Here is a 27,807-nt window from a genome sequence, read left to right on the forward strand (position 1 = left end):
GACTGGGCAATTGAACTGAACTTACTGAAGAATTAAGAATTGAGGACAGTCGACCAGATTTCAACTTTGATTCACTTATGACTTTCCTTTAAGATAAGAGGAAGTATTTAAAGAATTTTCTTTAAAATTTTTCTAGGACATCAATCAAAGAAGTCATGCTATAGTTTTTCAAGGGGTAATATAGTCATAGGTACCATATCTAGTATCATTATTTTAAAGGAAAACTTAAAACATATTCTTTGAGTAATGATTTTATAAAAGTTTTGCTTTTCTTATAGAAGACAATTACAAACTAATATTAATTTATTAAAATTAGATAATTTTATAACTAGTAAAATCATCCATGCCAGTGTGATTCATCTAGATTAATATTCAAATAATTCAATACATTTGTTATGAACAAATCTCATAGACTAATAGGATAAGCTTAATACATACTGCAGAGTTAGCAATTATTCAAATAATTTCATTAGATATTAAATGCCAGTAATGTGATTTTAAAGTCTAAGGTCAGTTTCACTTTAGCAGAAAAAATTAAGAAAAAGCTACAGAAGTAATTTTTCAGTTTTACATGAAAATGAAAGGTTAAATGACTTAAATACAAAGTTTATAAAAATCATATAATCTCTCAAAGAGCTAAGGAGGTTATTTTAATCAACTGCTTCCAGGAAAACTAATGGAATATTCTGGATGTAAATCATCTTAAATGCCCTGAAAAGCAATATGTTCGAATTTAGATATGAACTATCAATTTACCAGATGACATATAAAGATATTTTTGAAGCAAAAGACAGCATGAGATTTTATTCTTGATTCATTTTATGTTTGACTTGCTGTTATGAGTTATTTCTAAAAATCCAAACTTTGGAGAGACTGTTATGAGCCTGAGATTTCTGAAGGATGTTTGAGAAGTATGCAATGTCACATTATCAATTCAAAATTCTCATCAGCATGGTAATAAGCTAATAGAGTGACAAAGTTTTATATGGTGTATTCTTGCTTGTCAGTGAAGAAAAATCACTGTACTAGGTGAGGAAATTACATTCATGATGAACATAAACTACAGGAATAAAATATACTTTGTCAAAAAAAATTTTATTGATAACCAGAAACAATCATCACTAGCAATAATACTCCAAGTTTGTGTTTATTTATGTCTTTCTCTCTGAACTTAAAAATCAGTTCATGGACATGACTTCTCCACCTCATTAATTTTTACTATACCCTTATGAGATACATATTTATTAATGCTAAAGTACATTATTAACATTAACTAAGCTGAGCCATGTTTATAAATAAATATTCATTTGGGGAGTACTTAATTTCTAGACTGTTAGACATTTAAGGGTTGGTTAAAAGGAAAAACAGCTGCTCAAATTCATTAGCAGCTCAAATCAAAATTAAAAAATAAAAGATTTATAAATGAATGAAGTGAAGAGCTTCATGATTAAATTCTAGTTACATTTAAAAAATTGGTTTGGTTTTATATCAAGCTAATTAAATTTCCTATTGAGTTGATGCAGAGATGTTAAAATTCTACATAAAGCATCAAATGAGAAATTTCTATGAGAATTAAATGTCAACAAAAAAAATCATTTCTTCTCTTAAGGAACTTGGGGGAAATTAGAATCCTTTAAATGTTTCTATTTTTCCTTTTTCTCTGACTACTGGAAGTCCCAAGGAAATATTTACGTCATGACCACAATAATTATAAGACCTATGGCTTATACTATCTTGACCTCTTGTGATGAAATGTATTTTTTCTGTATTTACTAATTTACATATTTACCTTTTATGGTGCATGATTTCATATAACAAGTCAAATAAATCACATTTGGGTTGAGGTTGAGATTACTATATTAGCAAAATAAAATAATTGCTGTATTAATATGTACTTGATTCATGAGTGACAAGTGAATAGGAACAAAACTGAAAAGAAACTAAATTTGTTTTACAATTAATTTTTCCACATATATACTTTTTAATCATTGCTACATTGATAGTAAAAGTGTTAATACCCATTTCATTATTATCAGCCCTCCAAAAGCCAAGACCTATGAAGATATTTTCAGCTTTTGATAACACCCACACTCATCTTTGTCCTATCTCAAGATTATTTAGAAAATGTAGCTTTCAAGGTCCTAACTATAGACTGTCTAATAAATTGTTAAAATTAAGAGAAAAAGGCATATTAAAAAAAATTACATAACATAACTACTATAAATCCTCAAATTCTAGATCTAGAAGGAGACTGAATTTTCCCTAAATTCTCAAATTTCCATAAGGAAAATCAAACAAGAGACATTATCTAATTTAAACAATGAGAATAAATGCAGGATGATTATATACTTATTTCTATGTTGATATTTATTTTTGTTAAACACATTGGTATTGGTATATTGATTATGAAATGATTTTGATGAAGGAAACATATAAAGATTTTTGAGAGACTATAATATAATTATATTTTGAGACGTGAATTTAAAATCAAAATTAGTATGTCATAAAGCAAATACAATACATATTTATATTAGGAAAAGACTGAGAATTATCAGAGTTAAATAAGAGGTTGCAGCTGTAAAATGCGTTTACATTTAACACTGTAATGAAACATATGTTGGTTATGAGAATGAAATAAATTGACATATTTTAAAACATTTAGAACATTGTCTGCCACAGAAATAAGCATCCATTAAATATAACTATTTATATAAACTTGAGAACTTAAAAAAGATTTTGGTTTTATAAGTCTTTCTTTACTAAACTGATTTGGTGATAATATCACCCTCCTCAGCATCAGAAATTATTTGGATCAATTTTATATACACCTCTAACATCTAGATTTTAGTCTCTATAAATAACATGCATTACGGTCAATGTAAAGTAATTGAATATATACTTGAGGAGTATCACAAGATCAAGATGTTATTGGAGGAAAGCTAAAATATTTTTAAATATATTTCTGGTTAATAAGAGGAAAAGAAACTAATATTAATTAAAGGACTTCCATTAGTCAAAATGTGACAACGGATATATATATATATATATATATATATATATATATATATATGAATAAGCTAACTCTGAAAATCTTTAGTATGATGTATATGTGTATATTTTATTTAATATGGTGTATATGAGTAGGGAGCACCTGGGTGGCTCAGACAGTAAAGGGTCTGTCTACAATGTGGGAGACCTGGGTTCGATCCCTGTGTTGGGAAAATCCCCTGGAGAAGGAAATGGCTACCCACTCCAGTATTCTTGCCTGGAGAAACTCATGGACACAGGAGCCTGACAGTTTACAGTCCATGGTGTTGTAAAGAATCGGACATGACTGAGCAACTTCACTTCCACTTCACTTTTATATGTGTATATAATGCATATAATTTTCATGCAAAAGGAAGATAATTCTAATAGGATATGATTAATGGGATTTTAACATATGAATAGTTAAGCACATATTTAAACATATTAATTTATATAATATAGATTTGGACATTTTTCTATGAATATAATTAGGGGAGACACATTTAATGTTTATTTAACATTGTCCAGTTAAATCTTACAATCACATTATTTTAGTCAGTCAGTTCAGTCATTCAGTCATGTCCAGCTCTTGGTGACCCCATGGACTGCAGCAAACCATGCTTCCCTGGTCATAGCTTTTCTTTCATGAAGCAAGCGTCTTTTAATTTCATGGCTGCAGCCACCATCTGCATTGATTTTGGGGCCCCCAAAATAAAGTCTTTCCATTGTTTCCCCCATCAGCTTGAATGAAGTGATGGGACTAGATGCCATGATCATCATTTTTTGAATGTTGAATATTAAGCCAGCTTTTCATTCTCTTCTTTTCAAGAGGCTCTTTATTTCTTCTTCACTTTCTGCCATAAGGGTGGTGTCTTTTGCATATCTGAGGCTATTGATATTTCTCCTGGTTATCTTGACTCCAGCTTGTGCTTCATCTAATGTGGCATTTCATATGATATGCTCTGCATAGAAGTTAAAAAAGCAGGGTGACAATACACAGCCTTGACATACTCCCTTTCCAATTTTTACCACTCTGCTGTTCCATGTCCAGTTCTAACTTCTGTTTCTTAACCTGCATACAGATTTCTCAAGAGGCAGGTTAGGTGATCTGATATTCCCCTGTCTTTAAGAATTTTTCACAATTTATTATGATCCACACAGTCAAAGACTTTGGCATAGTCAATAAAGCAGAAGTAGATTTTTTTTTTCCTGGAATTCTCTTGGTTTTTGGATGATCCAACGGATGTTGGCAATCTGATCTCTGGTTCCTCTACTTTTTCTAAACCCAGCTTGAACATCTGGAAGTTCTCTGTTCACATACCGTTGAAATCAAGTTTGCAGGATTTTGAGCATTACTTTGCTAGCTTGTGAGATGAATACAATTGCACAGTACTTTGAACATTCTTTAGCATTGCCTTTCTTTGGGATTGGAATGAAAACTGACCTTTCCCAGTCCTGTGGTCACACCTGATTTTTCCAAAATTGCTAGCATATTGCATGCAGCACTTTCACAGCATCATTGTTTAGGATTTGAAATAGTTACGCTGGAATTCCATCACCTCCACTAGCTATTCATAGTAATGCTTCCTAAGGCCCACTTGACTTCATACTCCAGGATGTCTAGCTCTAGGTGAGTGACCACATCATCATGGTTATATGGGTCATGAAGATATTTTCTGTATCTTAATATTTTCTGCTTCTGTTAGGTCCATACCATTTCTGTCATTTATTGTGCCCATCTTTGCATGAAATATTCCTTTGGTATCTCTGATTTTCTTGAAGAGATCTCTAGTCTTTCCCATTCTATTGTTTTCCCTCTATTTCTTTGCATTGTTCACTTGGGAAGGCTTTCTTATCTCTCCTTTCTAGTCTTTGGAACTCTGCATTCAAATGAGTATCTTTCCTTTTCTCCTTTGCCTCTCACATCTCTTCTATTCTCAGCTATTTGTAAGGCCTCCTCAGACAACCATTTTGCCTTTTTATTTATCTTGGGGATGGTTTTGATCATCACCTCCTGTACAATGTCACGAACTTCCATCCATAGTTCTTCAGGCACTCTATCAGATTTAATCCGTTGAATCTATCTGTCACTTCCACTGTATAATTGTAAGGGATTTGATTTAGGTTATACCTAAATGGTATAGTGGTTTTTCCTATTTTCTTCAATTTATGTCTGAATTTTGCAACATGGAGCTGATGATCTGAGCCACAGTCAGCTCCTGGTTTTGTTTTTGCTGACTGTATAGAGCTTATCCATCTTCGACTGTAAAGAATGTAATCAATCTGATTTCAGTAATGACAACCTGGTGATGTGATGTGTAGAGTCTTCTCTTGTGTCGTTGTTGGTAGAGGATGTTTGGTATGACCAGTGCATTTTCTTGGCAAAACTCCATTGGCCTTTGCCCTGCTTCATTTTGTATTCTGAGGCCAAATTTCCTGTTACTCCAAGTATCTTGACTTCCTACTTTTGCCTTCCAGTCTTCTATGATGAAAATGACATCATTTTTTTGGTGTTTGTTATTTTATTCATGTATATCATATTTCAAAAGGTGAAAACATATGCAAAAGCTGTTATTTAAAGTATTATTTATATGACAAAAATAATGTTTAAATTATAAAAGAGGCCAAGAGTCAACAGTCTCACTTTGAAAGGAGCAACCAAAATTCATTTGGTTGATAACACAGACACTACCCTGGATTGGGTAATATGATTCTCCATTCTATTTGATTTTAGAACATCACAATTGTACTACACAATGTAGAAAACCATAGTTGACAAAATAATTGTGTAGTACATAATTAAATTAAGGTATAAAGATTAAGGCTTTTATACCTTAAATTTATGCCAATTACAATTAAATCATTGTAAACTGAGTTTGTATGTTTGTAATCATTTTGATAATTTGTAATTTTGTCTTATTATATGACATTTAAAACATCTAACAGATTTGTGTTAGATTTAAATATTTAATTTAGTGGTTTTAATAATTATCTAAACTTCATATTAGTTTTGAAATATTAGTTATATAATAATACATATTTCAATTTTTTCATAAATAGTAAATGATGATATTAAGAATTAATATCAGCTCCAAAATGTGTACAAAGTAATCAGAGTTCCTCTAGTTACTAAAGTTCTTAAGCCCCAAAGGACATTAAGCATTCTATCAACAACAGAAGGTGAACTCATCTCTCTCTATGAGGCTGGTCATAGAAAATCATGATGCAAAGGGAATTTGACACCAATTTTTTAATCGTGGAAATGGAAAACTACTCCAGTGTTCTTGCCTGGAGAATCCCAGGGATGGGGGGAGCCTGGTGGGCTGCCTTCTATGGGGTCATACAGTCGGACACGACTGAAGAGACTTAGCAGTAGCAGTTACGTTTGTATACTCTCTCTTCTTTAAGAAGTCCCATTTTTCATTCTCTGTGACATCCTACCTCATTTCCTCTCCTTAATCATAAAACTATTCTGACTATTAGAATCCCATCGCACCCATGTTCATACCTAGGTCAGTATGAACCTAGGTATGTTCATACCTAGGTCAGTCGCTCAGTCCTGTCTGACTCTTTGCTACCCCATGGACTGCAGCACGCCAGGCTGCCCTGTCCATCACCAACACCTGGAGCTTACTCAAACTCATGACCACTGAGTTGGTAATGCCTTCCAACCATCTCATTCTCTATTGTCCCCTTCTCCTCCTGACTTCAATCTTTCCCAGCATCAGGGTCTTTTCAAATGAGTCAGCTTTTTGCTTCAGGTGGCCAAAGTATTGGAGTTTCAGCTTCAGCATCAGTCCTTTCAGTGAATACTCAGGACTGATTTCCTTTCAGATGGACTGGTTGGATCTCCTTGCAGTCCAAGAGACTCTAAAGAGTCTTCTCCAACACCTCTGTTCAAAAGCATCACTTCTCTGAGGCTCAGCTTTTTGTATAGTCCATTTTTCACATCCATACATGACTACTGGTAGAACCATAACTTTGATTAGATGAACCTTTGTCAGCAAAATAATGTCTCTGCTTTTTAATACTCTGTCTAGGTTGGTCATAGCTTTTCTTCCAAGGAGCAAGTGTCTTTTATTTCATGGCTCATTCACCATATGCAGTGATTTTGGAGCCCCCAGCAAAATAAAGTTCCTCACTGTTTCCATTGTTTCCCCATCTATTTGCCATGAAATATGGGACTGGATGCCATGATCTTAGGTTTTTGACTATTGAGTTTTAAGCTAGTATACTAGTACTCTGTATATATACCCAGGTATACTAGACACCCATGTATACTAGACACCAATGTATGCTGCTGCTGCTAAGTCATTTCAGTTGTGTCCGACTCTGTGCGACTCCATAGATGGCAGCCCACCAGGCTCACCCGCCCCTGGGATTCTCCATGCAAGAACACTGAGTTGCCATTTCCTTCTCCAATGCATGAAAGTGAAAAGTGAAAGTGAAGTCGCTCAGTCTTATTAGACTCTTAGCGACTCCACAGACTGCAGCCTACCAGGTTCCTCTGTCCATGGGATTTTCCAGGCAAGAGTACCAGAGTGGGTTGCCATTGCCTTCTCTGGACACCAATGTATACTAGACAGCAAATTGAATCTTTGTTCTATCTTCTTTATTACCTGTACTTACATTTTTCCCCAAAGATATCCTGGCCGAAAGAACAAAGCCTAAAAGACTTTATTTTTATCTTATCAACAAAGACATAACAGAATCGAGACGGGGAGCAATTTTGAGCCAATATGTAAGTGACTGGCTGCTTCAACCAGGCATTTAAGGGTTCTTTTGGAGAAGGAAATGGCAACCCACTCCAGTGTTGCTATTGGAGATCCCAGGGACGGGGAAGCCTGGTGGGCTGCCGTCTATGGGGTTGCACAAGAGTAGGACTCAACTGAAGTGACTTAGCAGCAGCAGCAGCATGCATATGTATAGCCTCCAAAACACAGCAGCAAGTCAGGTGGGACAGGGATAGTGAAAGGCAGAGTAACAAGACACTACCAATGATTGCATATTTTACCCATATGTTTAAGTTATTAATAAAAATAAAGTAAATATTGTTGTAAATTAAGTTCAGGACAGCTTGATGCTGAGTAGGTAAGATAGGTAAGTGGGCAGGTAGAAGGTAGGTAGGTAGGCAGGTAGGCTGATTGAGAGAACGCTTTCCTTGCCTAGTCTTAAACTGTATATGCTGGTGCCAACTTATGCACTCTGCATGGGGTGGAGTATTTGATAGCAGTAGCTAGTTTTTTTAAAATATCTTAGGAAGGTACAGTCAAACAGACACCTAGAGTCTTCCAGCAAATAGATTTCTGGTCTGAATAATGTAGAAAACTGCATATTTTGCATCACTGCTGATTTAAGAGAAAAAGAGGTGACTGAGAATTGGTATACATATGTCAGACAATATAAACCAAAGAAAAAGTTATAAGCCACTGATATTATTACATGTTTCCTGGATTTGCTGTACCTGCCTTGAAAAGACTGCACTATTGAACACTGTTTCCCAATCTATTTGCCATGAAGTGACGGGAACGGACGCCATGTTAGTTTTCTGAATGTTGAGCTTCAAGCCAACTTTTTCACTCTCCTCTTTCACTTTCATCAAGAGGCTTAGTTCTTCTTCACTTTCTGCCATAAGGGTGGTGTCATCAGCATATCTGAGGTTATTGCTATTTCTCCCAGCAAACTTGATTCTAGCTTGTGCTTCCTCCAGCCCAGTGTTTCTCATGATGTACTCTGCATATAAGTTAAATAAGCAGTGTGACAATATGCAGCCTTGACGTACTCCTTTTCCTATTTGCTTCATGGCAAATAGTTGGGGAAACAATGGAAACAGTGACAGATTTTATTTTCTTGGACTCCATAATCATTGCAGATGTGACTGCAGCCTTGAAATAAAGGACACTTGCTCCTTGCAAGTAAATCTCTGAAAGCTTAGACAGCTTATTAAAAAGCAGAGACATTACTTTCCTGACAAAGGTTTGTCTGGTCAAAGCTATGATTTTTCCAGTGGTCATATATGGATTTGAAAATTGGACCATAAAAAACTTGAGCACAGAAGAATTGATGCTTTTGAGCTGTGTTGTTGGAGAAGACTCTTGAGAGTCCCTTAGACTGCAAGGAGATCCAATCAGTCCATCCTAAAAAATCTGTCCTGAATATTCATTGGAAGGACTGATCCTGAAGCTGAAACTCCAATACTCTGGCCACGTGATGCAAAGAGCTGACTCATTTGAAAAAACCCTGATGCTGGGAAAGATTGAAGGCAGGAGAAGCAGGGGATGACAGAGGATAAGATGGTTGGATGCATCACCGACTCAATGGATATGAGCTTGAGCAAGCACTGGGTGTTGGTGATGGACAGATAGGCCTGGTGTGGTGCAGTCCATGGAGTCACAACGCGTATGACATGACTGAGCAACTGAACAAGAAAAAGAATACTTTTAAATCTATATATTGAGAAATATTAGATTTCTGTGATGCACTGTGTAATAAAAAAACAAAAGGAGTATAGTTAGTCTACTATCTTGGTATATTTGGTATATGTAAAGTAGCAGTCTGAACTCTTTAGCCAATTCTACTTTAAAAGATAATGTTTTTATTTTTCTAGTACCTATCTCGATTTTCTCCAAACTGGATCCATTATCATTTTTTTCCTTCCCTTTGCTCCTTCACATTTCTTTAACAGGGTGTCTGGGTTCTGGGTTAATTAGACATAATATGTGAAGAAGATTACAAAGAGAAAAATCAATTATTTCATTCTTCAGAGTGCAGTTCTAACTTAAAAATCATTTTGTGATAAATTACATAGCCATTATAGTTACATTTAAATTATTAACACAAAGATCCCTGGCCCTCCTATCTATTTCTCAGTGATTATAATCCTTAAGAATTTAAATTCAATTAGGATTACTCACTAAAAAATGTTACAAAAGTTTTTTTCACCCAGTAATCTATCCTCAAGTTTGTGTAAGACTCATAATAAGTAAAATAATTTCAAGAGTTTCAAGAAATCTATGCATTTAGTTAATTAGATATATGATATATTTTAGAAAATCTATATAGTATAGATATATGAATGAATACATGAGGTATCTTTTTCTGGTTAAAAAAGAAACTGGGACACTTGGCAGGGAAGTTATAGTCAGAATCTGAAATAGCATTTCAGAGGTTTTTTGACTAGAAGGAAAAATTTTAGAATATTCTATCTTATGTCCAGAAGAATCTATAGCCAACAGTGACTATAAGAGGCAGTAGAAGAATAATATCATGTAAATAAATATTTTAAAAGCAGATAAAACTAATTAAAAACCTATTTCTTACTAGACTTCAAAAGATATTTGAATTCTAAGACTTAATCTGCTTTTATGAACTTAATTTTTAGCCTCCCAAACTACTATTTTTGTGAAGAGGGCACATATTTCAGGGAATTTGAAAATATGTCAGGAAGAAGCACATTGTTTGCATAGTTCTAAGCATGACTAATTTATACTATTATTTTAAAATTTGAAGTCATAAGCTCTTGCCTAAATAAACTTCAAAGCTGTATATATATACACACACACACTATACATGTATATGTGGAAAGAGCAATATTTTACTCACAGGCAAACTGAAGTATGACTTCTCTACTAAGAATAGTTCCAAATGTGTTGGCTGCCAAACACTGATAATGACCAGAATCCTTTGCTTCACTTGGATTGCTTATAATAAAGGCCCCGTCTATTAAACTGTAGCGATAATCACTTTCCAAATCTATTTCTGTTCCATTTCGAAGCCATCTTAGGGGAAAAAACACAGAAGACAAACATATAAAAATTACTTGAGACATAATACTCCCTGGATGTATCAGAATCTCACTGAAAGGAATTTTTAACAAAAGAAAAATGATTAATAGTGAATTTCTACCTGTAATTGGGAACTGGGTTGCCACGAGCTTCACAATTCAGTGCTACTTTCTTTTCATCAGAATCAGTCGGGAAAATTATATCTTCTGGTTCTTGCACAAACACTGGTCCATAATCCACACTTTCTGTAAGGACCAAAAAGACACACTTTAAAATTTCCTGAGATAGCAAGACATTGTTTTCTCCACTATGTCCCTATTCAAAATTCTTGCTCTTTCCTCGTGCTGAACAGGCTTATTATCAAAGAAAAGTATAGCTGGCAAATTATATTGTTTTAGTAAATTGCAGAGACCTAAATAGATGCTTTTCTCTACTTGACCAAGACAGCTTTTTAAAAATATGATACATGAAATGAAAAAACATACATCTCAAGCATAGGTGTTGTACATTTTAAAATATATCTTTAAATTCACAAAAGCAGAGCTAAGGAGACAGTAAATAAAAATATTAGTTTTTAAAAAACTGAAATTGTAGAAGTCTTAGAATGTTGAAAATAATATATGATAAAGTTATGAACTAATACTTTGCTACTACTTGGGTACTATAGATACTAAAATGTTGGTCCTTGTGCATTTTTCACATATTCCTTTCTTCACTTATTCAATCAAGCACTGCTGCTGCTGCTAAGTCGATTCAGTCGTGTCCGACTCTGTGCAACCCCATAGATGGCAGCCCACCAGGCTCCCTGGTCCCTGGGATTCTCCAGGCAATAACACTGGAGTGGGTTGCCATTTCCTTCTCCAATGCATGAAAGTGAAAAGTGAAAGTGAAGTCGCTCAGTCATGTCCAACTCTTAGCGACCCCATGGACTGCAGCCCACCAGGCTCCTCTGTCCATGGGATTTTCCAGGCAAGAGTATTGGAGTGGGGTGCCATTACCTTCTCCACAATCAAGCACTGCTTAGTGCTTAATGATGCTTGACAGTAGGGGGAAATGATGCAATGCAAATATTCACATTCTCAAGGAATAAATGAGACACGTCCTCCAAAAAATCAAATAATTGAATAAAGATAGCAAAACTGTATACAACTAAATGTTTACCTGTTAGTAAAGTAAATAAGGAAATCAGAAGAGAAGAGGCAAAAAAAGGAAGGGAGGGAAAAAGAGCTGTTTAAATGAATACTATGCACCAGACACTGGAGTCTATCTCATTAATTACTTAGCACAGAGAAAATCTATGATAAAGGTAATTTTAAACTAATGAACATTTCATGGAAAAGTAGAAATAAAATAGGCCTCAAATGTCAACTTGAACTTAAGGAATTTTAGAATAATTCTGCTGGAGAAATGATGAGTAATATGCTGGAGGGATTATAAATCATATATAGCCCTAGTTGAGTAGAATGTACAGAGTTATATGCATACCTAGTCTCAATAGCATTCTGAAATGTGAAATCAGGAAAAAGTAAAACTATTTTTTTGCTAATTATAAATTTGATTACATGACAACCTTAGATTAATATTTTCAACACTGGCACAAAAGACGTTTGGGGATATTCTTTGTTGTGAAGGTTTTCTGTGCACTGTAAGATGATTACCATTGTTCCTGGCCTCTACCCTCCAGATTCCAGCAGCACACCTCCCCAAAATGGAATAATAAAAAATGTCTGCAGACCTCATTAGATGTTTCCTGGAGTGAAAATAACCCTTGTTTAAAGCCACTGTATTAGAAAATATGAAGAGCAAAGATTTTAGGAAGAAGATTTTTCCAATGTCTGTGTTAAACAGGTGGGGTATTTACATCCTCTGTGGATAACCACAAGAAAATATCAGGAAACAATTCAAGAATGAATAGTCTCAAAAATAAAGACTTAGCAAATTATTACTGAAAAGATGTACACCTCCATATTTAGAATAATGAGTTTAGAGTAAATTGATTTGCTTTCTTGCAAAGTACTCTACAGCCAGTCTCTTCTGGACAAAAAGAAACATGGTATTCCAATCATCCCTCCGATACAAATTGAATATTCACAATGGCCAATACCAACAAGTATTTTCTTTGAGTTCTCCTGGAAAACATAACTGAGGTTCCTTTCCCTAAGGTATTAATGAAAAAAAAAAAATACATGAGTGTAACTAAAATGTGTTATTCTATACCAAATTCTACTGCTGTTTTACTTTAAAAAAAGGAAAATAAATAAGATATTTGATAAATAAATAACTAGAGGAAATTATTGTCAAAATATCATGCTGCATGTTATTGTATCATAATGATCTTCTTAAAATTTGGAAAAGTACATGAAACCTCAAAATTTCAATTAGTACTAAACTACATAATAAAATTATGAAAAGGAATCATTTCTTCTGGACTTTACACATTAAAATATAATCTTTTAAATTGACATTATAAATATCTATGATATTTAAGAATAAATTTTAATAAATATATTTTATACTTTTATATACTTTTTAAAATTCTTGAGCTTTAGAGTCAGACACTTGAATTCAAACTTTAAAACTATCTTGAGAGTGTTTTGCCTATGTTCTCCTCTAGGAGTTTTATAGTTTCTGGTCTGACATTTAGATCTTTAATCCATTTTGAGTTTATTTTTGTGTGTGGTGTTAGAAAGTGATCTAGTTTCATTCTTTTACAAGTGGTTGACCAGTTTTCCCAGCACCACTTGTTAAAGAGATTGTCTTTACTCCATTGTATATTCTTGCCTCCTTTGTCAAAGATAAGTTGTCCATATGTGTGTGGATTTATCTCTGGACTTTCTATTTTGTTCCATTGATCTATATTTCTGTCTTTGTGCCAGTACCATACTGTCTTGATGACTGTGGCTTTGTAGTAGAGCCTGAAGTCAGGCAAGTTGATTCCTCCAGTTCCATTCTTCTTTCTCAAGATTGCTTTGGCTATTTGACGTTTTTTGTATTTCCATACAAATCTTGAAATTATTTGTTCTAGTTCTGTGAAAAATACCGTTGGTAGCTTGATAGGGATTGCATTGAACCTATAGATTGCTTTGGGTAGTATACTCATTTTCACTATATTGATTCTTCCGATCCATGAACATGGTATATTTCTCCATCTGTTAGTGTCCTTTTTGATTTCTTTCATCAGTGTTTTATAGTTTTCTATATATAGGTCTTTAGTTTCTTTAGGTAGATATATTCCTAAGTATTTTATTCTTTTCGTTGCAATGGTGAATGGAATTGTTTCCTTAATTTCTTTTTCTACTTTCTCATTATTAGTGTATAGGAATGCAAGCTCCTAGAGGAGAACACAGGCAAAACACTCTCTAACATAAATCACAGGAGGATCCTCTATGATCCACCTCCCAGAATTCTGGAAATAAAAGCAAAAATAAACAAATGAGACTTAATTAAAATTAAAAGCTTCTGCTCAACAAAGAAAAATATAAGAAAGGTGAAAAGACAGCCTTCAGAATGGAAGAAAATAATAGCAAATGAAGCAACTGACATATAACTAATCTCAAAAATATACAAGCAACCTATGCAGCTCAAGTCCAGAAAAATAAATGACCCAATCAAAAAATGGGCCAAAGAACTAAATAGATATTTCTCCAAAGAAGACATACGGATGGCTAACAAACACATGAAAAGATGCTCAACATCACTCATTATTAGAGAAATGCAAATCAAGACCACAATGAGGTACCACTTCACACCAATCAGAATGGCTGTGATCCAAAAGTCTGCAAGCAATAAATGCTGGAGGGGGTGTGGAGAAAAGGGAACCCTCTTACACTGTTGGTGGGAATGCAAACTAGTACAGCCACTATGGAGAACAGTGTAGAGATTCCTTAAAAAATTGCAAACAAACCTGCCTTATGACCCAGCAATCCCACTGCTGGGCATACACACCGAGGAAACCAGAATAGAAAGAGACACATGTACCCCAGTGTTCATCGCAGCACTGTTTATAATAGCCAGGACATGGAAACAAGCTAGATGTCCATCAGCAGATGAATGGCTAAGAAAGCAGTGGTACATATACAAAATGGAGTATTACTCAGCCATTAAAAAGAATACATTTGAATCAGTTCTAATGAGATGAATGAAACTGGAGCCAATTATACAGAGTGAGGTAAGCCAGAAAGGAAAACACCAATATAGTATACTAACACATATGTATGGAATTTAGAAAGATGGTAATGATGACTCTGTATGTGAGACAGCAAAAGAGACAAGATGTATAGAGTGGACTTTTGGACTCAGAGGGAGAGGGAGAGGGTGGGATGATTTCGGAGAATGGCATTGAAACATGTATACTATCATGTAAGAAACAAATCGCCAGTCTATGTTCGTTGCAGGATACAGCATGCTTGGGGCTGGTGCACGGGGATGATCCAAAGAGATGATATGGGGTGGGAGGTGGGAGGGGGGTTCATGTTTGGGAACTCATGTACACCCGTGGTGGATTCATGTCAATGTATGGCAAAACCAATACAGTATTGTAAAGTAAACCAAAGTAAAAATAAAAATTAAAAAATAAATAAAATCATCTTGAGTCAAGTACTTTTATAATTTGCTGCTTAATTTACTAATTGTAGATACTAATGTTTCCTTTCAATATTATTATGGAGAGCGATCAACATTTGTAAATACTTAGTATGTCACAGTTCAGTTCAGTTCAGTTCAGTCACTCAGTCATGTCCAACTCTTTGCCACCCCATGAATCACAGCACGCTAGGCCTCCCTGTCCATCATCAACTCCCAGAGTTCACTCAAACTCATGTCCATTGAGTCGGTGATGCCCTCCAGCCATCTCATCCTCTGCCATCCCCTTCTCCTCCTGCCCCCGAACCCTCCCAGCATCAGAGTCTTTTCCAATGAGTCAACTCTTCACATGAGGTGGCCAAAGTATTGGAGTTTCAGCTTTAGCATCAGTCCTTCCAATGAACATCCAGGACTGATCTCCCCTAGGATGGACTGGTCTGATCTACTTGCAGTCCAAGGGACTCTCAAGAGTCTTCTCCAACACCACAGTTCAAAAGCATCAATTCTTCGGTGCTCAGCTTTCTTCACAGTCCAACTCTCACATCCATACATGACCACTGGAAAAACCGTAGCCTTGACTAGACGGACTTTGGTGGCAAAGTAATGTCTCTGCTTTTCAATATGTTATCTAGGTTGGTCATAACTTTTCTTCCAAGGAGTAAGCATCTTTTAATTTCATGGCTACAAGTACTCAACAAATTGTAATTAATAAGAGTAATAACTAAAACTTACTTGTGTCATAATTACTATATGCCAGACATTATGCTGAATAATTTATATGCAATATATCATGTAACACTCATAACAATGTGACTAGAACTAATTTCCACATTTTATTTTTTCATAGAGCAGTAATTTTTCACTTTCTTTGTAAGAGTAGTATCCTTTATTTTTAATTAACTTTTATTGAAGTATAGATGATTAACAATGCATTAAATTCAGTTTTAGAGCAAAGTTAATCAGTTTTTTATATATTCACACTTTTTAAGATTCTTTCCCATATAGGACATTGAAGAGTATTGAGTAGAGTTCATGTGCTATACAGTACATTTTTATTAGTTATCTATTTAATTTTCCTATTTTATAGAAGACAGAACTGTGGCTGAAATCAATTAAGCAAATTTGTATAGCAAATAAATTATAAATTTGGGACATAAATTCAAGGTTGTTGGAATACAGAACCTCATTATCACTATCACTATTGTTACTGCCACTATTACCATATTTATAGTAACTATTATTATTATATTTAAATAGCATTCACAAAGCACTCTTGTATATTACTATTTAGTTATCTGAGCCGAGTTTCATAATTATTTGTAATTCAAAGATGAAAACACTGAGCTTCTGAGAGACGACTTCTTCAAAATTAGCACATAGTAAATGGTTGATTTAATTAATGTTCTATGGTTCCAAATCTTAGACTCTGAAAATTGTCAAAACAAGCCAAGAGAAATAAAGGCTTCCCAAACTGGGAAAAGCAGAACACTAAGATTGCTAAATGACAGACTGAAAAGTTAAAGGATTAGTCTGAAAAACACATATTCTATTATGAGAGCCCATAGTCTGTTAGAAACATCTGTTCATTGTCACTTCTGAAAACATTTAATGACTCAGTGAGCCCTCTCTCTCCATCTCTCTTTCTGCTGTTCCTCTTTCTCTTGTTTTTCTCTTAGAAATAAAGTTCATCATAAAGGATGGAAAAGCCTGTTTCTATGGTGAGTTTCCCAGTCCCTAGCAAAAGGGTAATCAAAGATGATTCTATCTCTGAAGGGATTAGCTTTTAAAGTTCCATACCAACAAGGTATAATTACAAGTAAACTCAGACAAACTATTTTGAGGGCTTCCCTGGTGACTCAGTGGTAAAGAATCCTCCTGCAATGCATGAGTGGACAGAGGAATCTGGTGGGCTTTTCTCCACATCCTCTCCAACGTTTGTTTCCTGTAGATTTTTTGATGACAGTCATTCTGACAGGTGTGAGATGGTAGTTCCTTGGCTTTGATTTGAACTCCTCTAATATAATTAACAATTTAGAGATTTTTTTTTTTCATGTGCCTGTTAGCCATCTGAATGTCTTCTGTGGAAAAAAATATCTATTCAGGTCTCTTTTTTATAGTTCAGAGTTTCGCTTGGTAAATGAAGGATAGTACACCCACAAGGCATTTTGGGGGGCTGACCCTGAAGGAGAGGCTTCAACCTGTCTTGACTCCCTCCTTTTACACTTTTTGTCTCCTCCCTCTGAGACTGCCCTATGCAGATTAGGGCTAGCACACATCATCAGTCAGGACAGGGGTGTGTTTTCTTCACCTGAGGTTCCCAGTCCAGGTCAGAGGATTTTCCCTTTGTTCCCTTTTCATGGGCTTTTCCCCTTTCTTTGTCTTTTTAGCTGCCACCAGTTTGGACTCCTTTTTCTATTATAATTACCTAACATTTTCCCCTTAAGGGATGGGAGGCCCAATTCATTGGGAATAGGGACATTGAGATCTCTCTGGCTACTTCTTGCTGAGCTGAGACATTGAGGAGCATGGGGTCTCCATCTCTTGCTAGTCTCAAGCCTCAGAGTCCCTATAGAGCTATCTGTCTAAGGGTGAGTGAGTTTCCTTGGCTAAGACAAACCAAGAAAGAAAGAACATAGCCCAGAGTTAACTCAAGAGTTATCCCAAGAAAGCTTATCCCCAAAAACTTAATTTTGGGGGTATTCATTAGAATGGTGCTTATTGATAGTTCTGAATAGGTATTGGAGAGCTCCCAGGAGGCCACAGGTGTATTGAGTGTCCTCTTCTCTTTTCTTCCATGTGAACTGGAGTTCAGCCTTTGGGGACCCATCTTTCCAGACCTTAATTAAGACTTGAATCCCTGGGGCGTATAGTGGTGGCCCTTCAGAATCTTTTGGGTCCTTGGTTGACATCTCATAAACATATTTTTGGTTGGAATAGACCAGAGGGTCTGAGTCTCTGGATCCTTGAAAAGGTCATTGACATTAAAAAAAAAAAAAAAAAAAAAGTTCTCCCATATAGTGTCTCAGAAGGGCTAAGATCAATCTGTTCCTTAGGGGCAACATGGGTGCAGAGGGAAGCTATTGGTAAAGCCTCCTTTAATCTGAGCAAGGTCTCCTGAATTATCTTCTTTGTCACTGATTTTAAGAATTGATTGGCTCTCTCTACTTTTCCTGAAGACTGAGACCGCCAGGCACAATGGAGGTAATGCCCAATTCCTTAGAGGGGCTTCCCCAGGGGCTCAAGGGTAGAGCGTCTGCCTGCCACGTGGGAGCCTTTGACTCCTAGGTTGGGACGATCCCCTGGAGAAGGAAATGGCAAGCCACTCCAGTGGAAAATTCCATAGATAGAGGAGCCTGCTAAGTTGCCATCCACAGAATTGCAAAAAGTCACACATGACTGAGCAACTTCACTTCACAATGCCTTAGAGAGCCCTTGCTGCTGCTGCTGCTGCTAAGTCACTTCAGTCGTGTCCAACTCTTAGCGACCCCGTGGACTGCAGCCTACCAGGCTCATCTGTCCATGGAATTTTCCAGGCAAGAGTACCAGAGTGGGTTGCCATTGCCTTCTCCCTAGAGAGCCCTTGGATGGTTTTAAAAGTAAGTGATGTTCCAGTGTCTTTTTGTAGTGACCTAGGCAGGCCAAATCTTGGAATAATTTCATGGTGCTGCTTTTTCACCACCTCCTCAGGTGAAATCTATCCTGTGAAGGTATCTATCATGACAATTAGGTATTTATATCCTTGAGAAACTGGCATCTGGGTAAAGTCCATCTGCCGGCCCTTTCCTGGGTAGGTCCCATGACATTGGATTGGCTGGGCCAGCTGGGGTCTTTGAGTTCTTTGGGGGTTAATTGGCAAGTAAGACATAGGGAGACCACATCACTTATAGTCATTTAGAGGCTTGCTCCTCTGAAGGAACTTTCTAGTAATGTTTGGAGGGCCTTGTCCCATAGATGAGTGGTGGCATGTGAGGAGTTAACCAACTCTCATTGGAGGTTCTTCAGCAGAAAGAGGAGCCCCTCTTTTTGGAAACACCTCACAAGATCTTGTTGAAAGCCCTCACTCTTAGCTTTAAGATTCTCATCTTCAGTATATCAAGGAGTTCCTGGCAAATTAGTTAGCAGCACTATGGTAGAAACCCCTATTAGGTCACTGTTTTGTAATGCTGCTCTCTTAGCTGCTGCTGCCTGGTTCCCTTGAGCCAATTCTATACTCTGTTTTCCAGTCTTCTCTACAGTGGGAGACTGCAACCTCAGCAGGCAGATGGACTGCCTCCAAGAGCCTAAGCATTTGATCACCATACTTTATTGGGGACCCTTGGGTGGTCAAGTGGCCTCTTTATTTCCAAATAGCAGCATATGCATGTAGCACCTGAAAGGCACACTTGGAGTCAATGTAAATGGCTGCTCTTTCCTTTCCCAGCTCTAAAGCTTGAGTCAGAGCTATGAGCTCAGTCAATTGGACTGAAGTACCTGAAGCTAAAGGTTTAGTCTCTATGGTCTCAAAACTGGAGACTACTTCAAATCCTGCCTCCTTTTTCTATCTAAGACAAAGTTGCCTCCATTGGTGTACCAGATTTCCTCAGGATTGGTCAAAGGGTCTTCTCTACAATCCCTTTCAGGATTTTGTCCAGTGGTCCAAAGTTTCTAGGCAAGAGTGAAAGGGGAGAGATTTCTCGGGGTTAGGCATGAGGGTAGCTGGGTTAAGAACCTCAAAAAAGGAAATAGTCCTGGATTTTCCATCAGCACTACCTGGTAATGCATGAGGATTCTTTGATTGGATATCCATAAATGGCCACTCTCATTTAGTTTTTTCACTTGGTCACTGGTAAAAATAAATAAATAAAAATAGCAAGAGAGTTTTAAAGTATCGTCTATTAGGGCTGCAAGCTTTCAAAGGCAGGGAGGCCAGCCTCAGGGAGGCCAGCCTCAGGCAGTCGGGTTGAGCCTCTTCGATAAGTGAGTTACTGACGGGCTCAGGTCCCAAACTTTGAGTTAACACTCCCAAGGCTACTCCTTCCTTTTCATGGCTGTATACTTGGAATGCTTTTTCTGGGTCTGCAACCTCAGGTGGGTGCTTGGGTTAAGGCTTGTTTTAGTGTTGCCTCTGCCTCCTTTTGAGGTCCCCATGTCAATGAGATTGGTGAGTATATCTCTTCTCAATAAGGGATTTGGACATTCAGGAACTGTCAGAAACTGATGGGAAAATATCTGTCCATCTCAGCAACAAAGAAGTGATTGGCTGAATCTTTTTGTAATTGTTTTCCTGTAGCACCCAAAATGGTCCATGCTGGGGGGAGATGGCTCCAGAGCAGGAGGTCAGGAGAGAGTAGGTAGCCTCAGTGTCAACCAAGAAATTTTTGGACCTACCTGCCACATCCAGTTGCACATTTGGCTCCAGTCCCATGGTGGTTAACTGTTAGAGGTGAACTGGCTGGAGTGGGACACTTCAGTCCTGTTAAACCATCGTGAAGGAAGGCTTGGCCCTTGACCTTGAGGCTCTTGGGTCCCCAGGGCAGAGTGCTACCTAATATCCCAGTTGATGGCATTTGTAGCAAGCAGTTTTAGGAGGCTTGCCATGGTATGGACACTTTCTGGCCCAGTGTCCCACCTGTCTACAGATTAGGCATTTGTCTCATGCCTTGTCCTTGAGGTTTGCCACAGGGCTTCCCTGGAGGGTGGCCAGCATCTGGGCATGCCTTGACTCTTTCCTCCTCTCCCTTTCCTGGGCCTTGGCCTCCTTCTCCTGTTCTCTGGTATCAAAGATATTAGTGGCTGTCTGGACCATTTCATCTAAAGAGGAAGCAGAGTCTTGATGCTATAGCTGTTGCAACATTATCCTTATGTATGATGCAAATTGGGGCAACAATTTGTCCTTTAAAATCACATTTCCATTGCAAGAGTCTAAATCTAGATTGGGAAACTTTAGTAGGGCCTCTTTTAGCCTTTCCAGAAAGGCAGTGGGATTCTCACTGGGCTCCTGAGTTATTGCTTAGACCCAGGCACAGCACCACAGCACCATAACTAATAGGTTTCCTTCTGTTTCCATGGCTGGACTTTCTTAGGATGAGTCTTCTGAACCTTATCCTAGCCAGTACTGTTGCAATCTGAGAGCCAGGCCTCCCTAGGTCAAGGTGCAGATCCCCAGGCAGGTGGAAGCAGGTCAGCCTCCTGGAGACTGAATCTTCAGGCAAGTCGAGACTGGGCAGACTCCTGGGAACTGGGTCCTTGGGTAGGTTGAGGCAGGTTGACCCACTCTAGGTATAACAGAGTTAATGATAAAGGAGTGGGTAGATGTTCAATAACATGGAATGGAGATTTGATCTGGGGGTATATTCACAGCTTTAGGAGAAGAGTGGTAAGAGTTTGGGCTGAAATGGCCCACAGGCTAACTCCAAAAGTGGCAAACATTGTCCCTGGAAGTCCAATTGCCCATGAAGGGATGCCACCGACAGGTGGACTTTTAGCAGGTGTTGTGTGTCTGCCGCCCACCCTAGCAGGTGCACTAAGAAGTGCTGTTGTTGCACATGTCTTAGGAAACATGGGAGATAAAGGCCTAAATCTTTTGAGGGTACTAAACAGTTTTTCCCTCCCAAAGGCCAGCCATTTTCTGATTGCCCCACCAGAAAGTTGCAGAGGCAACATTGTGGGCCCAAACAAGGCTCATGCAAAGAGCACAACTCCTGGAAATAGAAAAACTAATAACCCTCCCAATACTTTGCAGAGAGTGGCATAGAAAAAGGGAAGACCTGGAGGACAAGAGGGGAAGGAAGTGAGAAGAATGTGCTGAGGAATCCCCTTACTATTATTATCCCCTTATTATTCCTGAGGAATAGCCTTCCAGGAAAGTGGCTAAACGCTTGACCTGTGCCCACACAGCTTTCATTTCCCTGATCTTCGGCACAAGGAAGACTAAAGACAAAAGAACTCTCACCCACTGGGCAATGGCTTCTGGGTACAATGGATGGTGGAGGCTTCAGGACATGCCAGGGAGTAGCTCCTGACAGAATCCCTCAATTACATCACAGCTGCTTGCCTGTTCACAGGGAGTATGAGCAGACACAAAGGAGAGATTGTAAAGGAATTAAGGTTTTGTTAGCCATATGTGCCTTCCAGCCAGAGGCGAGGACCTCCTACCTTAACCAGAGGTCTTCTGGAATCTGAGACTGTGCTACACGAGCTTTCTGCCACCTTAGTTTTTGCTGTGCCAGGTTCCACCGCAATCAACGTCCCGTCACTTCTGCTGTGTTGGGTTTCTGTTGTGCTCAGCTTTCACTGAGTGAACGTTCACCATATTGGGCTTCAGCTCTGATGGGCTTCCGCCTCACTGGGCGCAGCTGAGGTGGCTACATCCAGGTTACATCTGGGTCATGGCACCAGATATGTCAGGAGACGGTGTCGTATCCTCAGTCCAGTCTCACCACAAGGAAGAGTTGAAAAGGCAGACCAGTGTTACACCTTGGTTGCAACTCAGAGTTTTATTTGGTAAACAAAGGATAGTACACCTTCAAGGCATGAGGGTGGGCCAACACTCAAGGAGAGGCCTATACAGGTCTTCTTCCCACTTTTTAGTGGGCTTCCCTGGTGGCTCAGATAGTAAAGCGTCTGCCTGCAGTGTGGGAGACCTGGGTTCAATCCCTGGGTTGGGAATATGCCCTGGACAAGGAAATGACCACCCACTCCAGTACTCTTCCCACTTTTTAATTACTTTTTTTTTTTAATATACTGATTTGTATGAACTGCTAACATGTTTTGGATATGAATCTCTTACTGGTTATGCTTATTTGCATATATTTTCTCCTATTCAGTACGTTGTCTTTTTGTTTTGTCAAAAGTTTTCCTTTATTGTACAAAATCTTTTAGGTTAAATTAGGCCCCATTAGTTTCTTAAATTAGGTTTTACTTGTTTCTTTTTGCTTTTATTTGTTTGTCTTAGGAAACAGATCCAAAAATTATTACTAAGATTTATGTCAACAAGTGTTCTGCCTATGTTATCTTCTAGAAGTTTTAAGGTTTCAGGTCCTGTATATAGGTCTTCAATCTATTTTGAGTTTATTTTTGTATATGGTGAGAGGAAATGCTCTAGTCTCATTGTTTCACATGTAGCTGTCACTTTCCAAACACCATTTATTTAAGAGAATATCTTTCCTGCGTTGCATATTCTTGCCTCTTTCATCATAGATTAATAGATTATAGGTGCATGGGTTTATTTCTGGGCTCTCCATTTTGTTCCATTGATCTATGTATCTGTTTTATGTGCCAGCAAGTTGCCTTTTTGACTACTCTCACATTGTAATATAGTCTGAAGTATGGGATCATGAAAATTCCAGCTTTTTGCTTTTTCCTCAAGATCGTTTTGTCAAATAAGAATCTTTTGTAGTTCCATGTAAATTTTAAGATGTTTTTCTAGCTCTGTGAAAAATGTCATTGGTATTCTATTAAAGCTATCATTGTATATGGAGATGTTTTTGATCGCATGGCTATTTTAACAATATTAATTATTCCAATGAAAGAGGTAGAGATATCATTTCATTCAGTTGTATCATATTCAATTTCTTTCATTGATGTTTTATAATTGTCTTAAAATAGATTTTTCACCTCCTTGGTTACATTTATTCCCAGATGTTTTATGTATTCATTTACTGATGTGATTTTAAACAGGGTTAATTTTTACTTTTTATTTCTGATAGTTCATTATTAACATACAGAAAAACAAGATTTCTGTATTTTAATCTTGTATCCTGCAACTTTACTAAATTTATTTATTCGTTGTAGTAGGTTTTTTGGCGGAGACTGTAGGGTTTTCTGAATGAAATACTATATCATCTGCAAATAATGACTGTTTCACCTCTTTTTTTTTTTTTCCAATTTGGATGCATTTTATTTCTTTTTCTTGTCTCATTGCTATGGCTAGGGCTTCCGATACTGTTACATACAAGTGACAACAGTGAGCATCCTTGATTTGTTTCTGAATTTAGACAAAAACTTTCAATGTTTCACCATTAAATATGTTAGCTGTAGGTTTGTCATAAGTGACATTTATTATGTTGATATATGTTCCCGGTATACCCAGATTTATGTCCGTTTTAATCATGAATGTAGGTTGTAGGTTTTCAATTTTTTTTTCTGCATCTATCGAGTTAATTATTAATTTTAATCCTTCCTTTTGTTAATGTGGTGTATCATGTTTGATTTGCAAACGTTAAATCATTCTTGTGTCCTTAGAATAAATATGACTTGATCCATAGCTTATGATCCTTTTTGTATTTTTTTGGATTCAGTTTGCTGATATTTTGTTGGGCATTTTATATGTATATTCATCAAAGATATTGGCTTATACGTTTCTTTTTTTTTTTTGTAATTATTGTCTGATTTTGGTATCATGATAGTTGCAGTCTCATAGGATGAATTTTGGAGTGTTCCATCTTCTTCCATCTTGGAAACAGATTGAGAAGGATAGGTTTAGTTCTGTACATGTTTAATAGTGTTCCCATGTAAAACCATCCAATCCTGTAGCTTTATTTGCTCTTTTTTTTTTTTTAAATTACATTCACAAAATTATTTTCAGTACTAGTGATCAATCTATTCAAGAAGTCTCTTTTTTATTGATTCTATCTTGGTGGTTTCTTTCTTTCTAAAATTTTGTTCATTTCCTCTAAGTTGTCCAGCTGGTTGACATATAACTATTCACAATATTCTTGTGATTATTTTTTTCTTTTGTAGCTCTGTGATATCAGTTAGTACTACCCCTCTTTCATTTCTTATGTTGTTTATTTGGATCAGAAATCTCTTCAGTTGCTTTTATTTTATAAAATTTATTTTATTTTTCATGTTCTATTTGGATGATTTTATTATTTTATCTTCTAGATAACTTATTCTTCTCTGTCATTTAGTCTGCTACTCATCACTTCTAGTATGTTTTGTGTTTTTTCTATTGAATTATTTATTTTTGATTGGGTCTTTTTTATATTTTCTAGTTCCTTATTAAAATGTTCGGTAGTTAAGATCAAATATTTTTTCTAATTCAGTTAATATTTTTAGTACCAACATTTTGAGTTCTTTATCTGATAACTTACTTCTGTTTATTTGTTTTTCTGGAATATTCTCTTGTTCTTTCCATTAAGGATAGTTCCTCTGAATTTTTATTTTACTTAATAATCTCTGGCTCATTGAATTTAACTGAAACAATTGCTTATTACAGTCTTAAAGTGATTTTTTTTTTAATGTGAGAACCTCCCTACGCAAACTGGGTGTATCTAATGCCTTTGGTAGGAGTTCTGGTGTGAAGTGGATGACAGTCACATCTTTCCTCAGGGTGTGCTGGTAGGTATCACCTTGGTAGGAATGAGACTAGAGATGGAGGAGCTAAAGCTGGCACTGAGTATGAGGTAGGATTTCCTCATACCTCAGTGTCAAGTGTAGGATATGACCCCAAGTTGCTGGAACAGAAGCCCTGAGGATTGGGTTCAAAGTGGCTCTGTTCTCTTTAAGTGTATATTTTTTTCCCTCCCCAAACCAGGTTCTTTGCCCCAGAAGAAGAGGGGAGCTGAAGCAAGTGAGCTTCAAGTGCTGCCTGTATGGCAGTTGTGGCTCTGATCAGGTGCAGCCTTGGGTGTGAGCTCTGTTTGTTTCTCACAGCTGATCACTATCCCCTCCTCTGCTGCCTCCATTAACCTCTCAGTGTTGTGGAGTCATTTCACAGGGGTGGCAGGACCCACATGGACTCTAAGCACATGATGGGGGATTAGCTTTGGTGGAGCTGTCACTGTCAGGGCTTAGGAAGCTTTGGGAACATGGCTTGAGGAATGCATTCTAGGCTTGGGCCACCCTCCCTGGGCTATGCCCCAGGACTAGGTAACTTCTGCATCCCCTCATGGTGTCCTTCCTCCAGGCTGGTCTGCTCCAGATCTAGAGCTGTGCTGTGCCATGGAGAGAGTGAGGTCAGAGCATTTACTTGACTTTGACTGTGGTGTTCACCATACAGTGCTTGGCTGTGGGAAACCCGCAGCCACAACAGCAGACAACTCTGCCTCCTGCCTTGGGGCTATTTAGAATGTATAGACCCCTCATAAATGTACTACAAGATTTTCCAGACTTTCTATCTCATCCAAACATATTCCATCCAGCCAAGGAGACTTGTCTATTCTGTGTGAGACTCCAGCAATGGGATACCCTGTCTGTGGCTTCAGTCACTCACTCCCCAGGGCGGGTATCTACTTCTATAATCTTCCTTGTCCTCTGAGTCCCTTTCCCGGAGGCACAGGTTTTGACTCAATTGCTTTTCTTCTCTTCCTACTCAATTGCATGTGTATCTTCTTAAATTCTTACTTGTACAGGAGTCTTGCCAGTTTCCAGTTCATTTTCAGTGAAGATTGTTCCACATATAGATCAATTCCTTTATGTGTATTTGTTGGAGAAGTTGAGCTCCATGTATTCTTACTCTACCATCTTTTCTTCCCTCAGAAGACTTCATTTTTCTGGAAGATTTCTTCTTCATTTGCTTCATCCTCTTCATACCATTTAGGCATACATGGGCTTTTTAAAAAAATGTCTGCTTAATCATCTCTGTAAGAAGTTTTTTTATCAAGTATTTTTAAAATTTTTGATGTAGGTCATTTTTAAAGACTTTATTTGTTGCAATACTGCTGCCATTGTTTTTTTTTTATGTTCTGGTATTTTAGCCACGAGGCATGTGGGATCTCAGCTCCCTGACCAGGAATCAATCTCATGCCCCCTGCACTGGAAGGTAAATTCTTAACCACTGGACCACCACAGAAACCCCCTCTAACAAGTTTGTATTTTATCATTTTCCTATTTCTTTGACTTTCCAAATTTGTTTGCTCTGCTCTTATCTTTTCAGTTGCTTCTATATTACCAATAATGATGCTTTCAACTCTTTAATGGTTTTGTTTGTCTTTTTCATTTGTTTCCTTCACTCTGAGAATTGCTTCTTATCAGTTTCTGTTATCTTGTCGTATGTACTTTGACTCTATTTATATGTTCTTTAAACTGTCCATACAATGTCAGTTGCTTCCTCGGAGGAAGACAGTTGTCAAAAAAGTTGAAAACACAGATTTTGTTCAGGTTATGGAGGAATCCACATATGACAAACTGAAATATTTGGCCTGGCCAACAACCAAAAAGAAACTGAGTTCTACTAACCACATGAGTGTGGTTTGAAGTAGAACTTCATCAGTCAATCCTTCAAAGGTGAATGCAGCTGCAATCAACACCTTGACTGATATCTCATCTCATGAGAGAGCTTAAGCCAGAACTACCCACCTAAACTACCACTAGATTCCATACCCACAGTCTCTGTGAGAAAATGAATAATTATCGTTTCAATTTGCTAAATTTCGAGGTAATTTTTACAAAATAATAGATAATTAACTAGCTATTTTCATCTTTCCATATTATT

General features: G+C 37.2%; 1 protein-coding gene across 1 annotated transcript in view; it reads right to left on the bottom strand.

Moving 5' to 3' along the window:
- The window catches only part of CNTN5 (contactin 5), a 1,662,845-nt gene that overhangs the window by 608,024 nt on the left and 1,027,014 nt on the right, over positions 1 to 27,807 (bottom strand). Inside the window, exons 5-6 of the mRNA XM_027979105.3 lie at positions 10,933 to 11,056; positions 10,630 to 10,805 (exon numbers count right to left, since the gene is read on the bottom strand). Of these exons, the coding sequence (XP_027834906.2) occupies positions 10,630 to 10,805; positions 10,933 to 11,056 (300 nt within the window). The remainder of the gene's footprint in view (positions 1 to 10,629; positions 10,806 to 10,932; positions 11,057 to 27,807) is intronic.

This window comes from Ovis aries, chromosome 15, assembly GCF_016772045.2.
Source record: "Ovis aries strain OAR_USU_Benz2616 breed Rambouillet chromosome 15, ARS-UI_Ramb_v3.0, whole genome shotgun sequence".
Classification (NCBI taxonomy): Eukaryota; Metazoa; Chordata; class Mammalia; order Artiodactyla; family Bovidae; genus Ovis; species Ovis aries.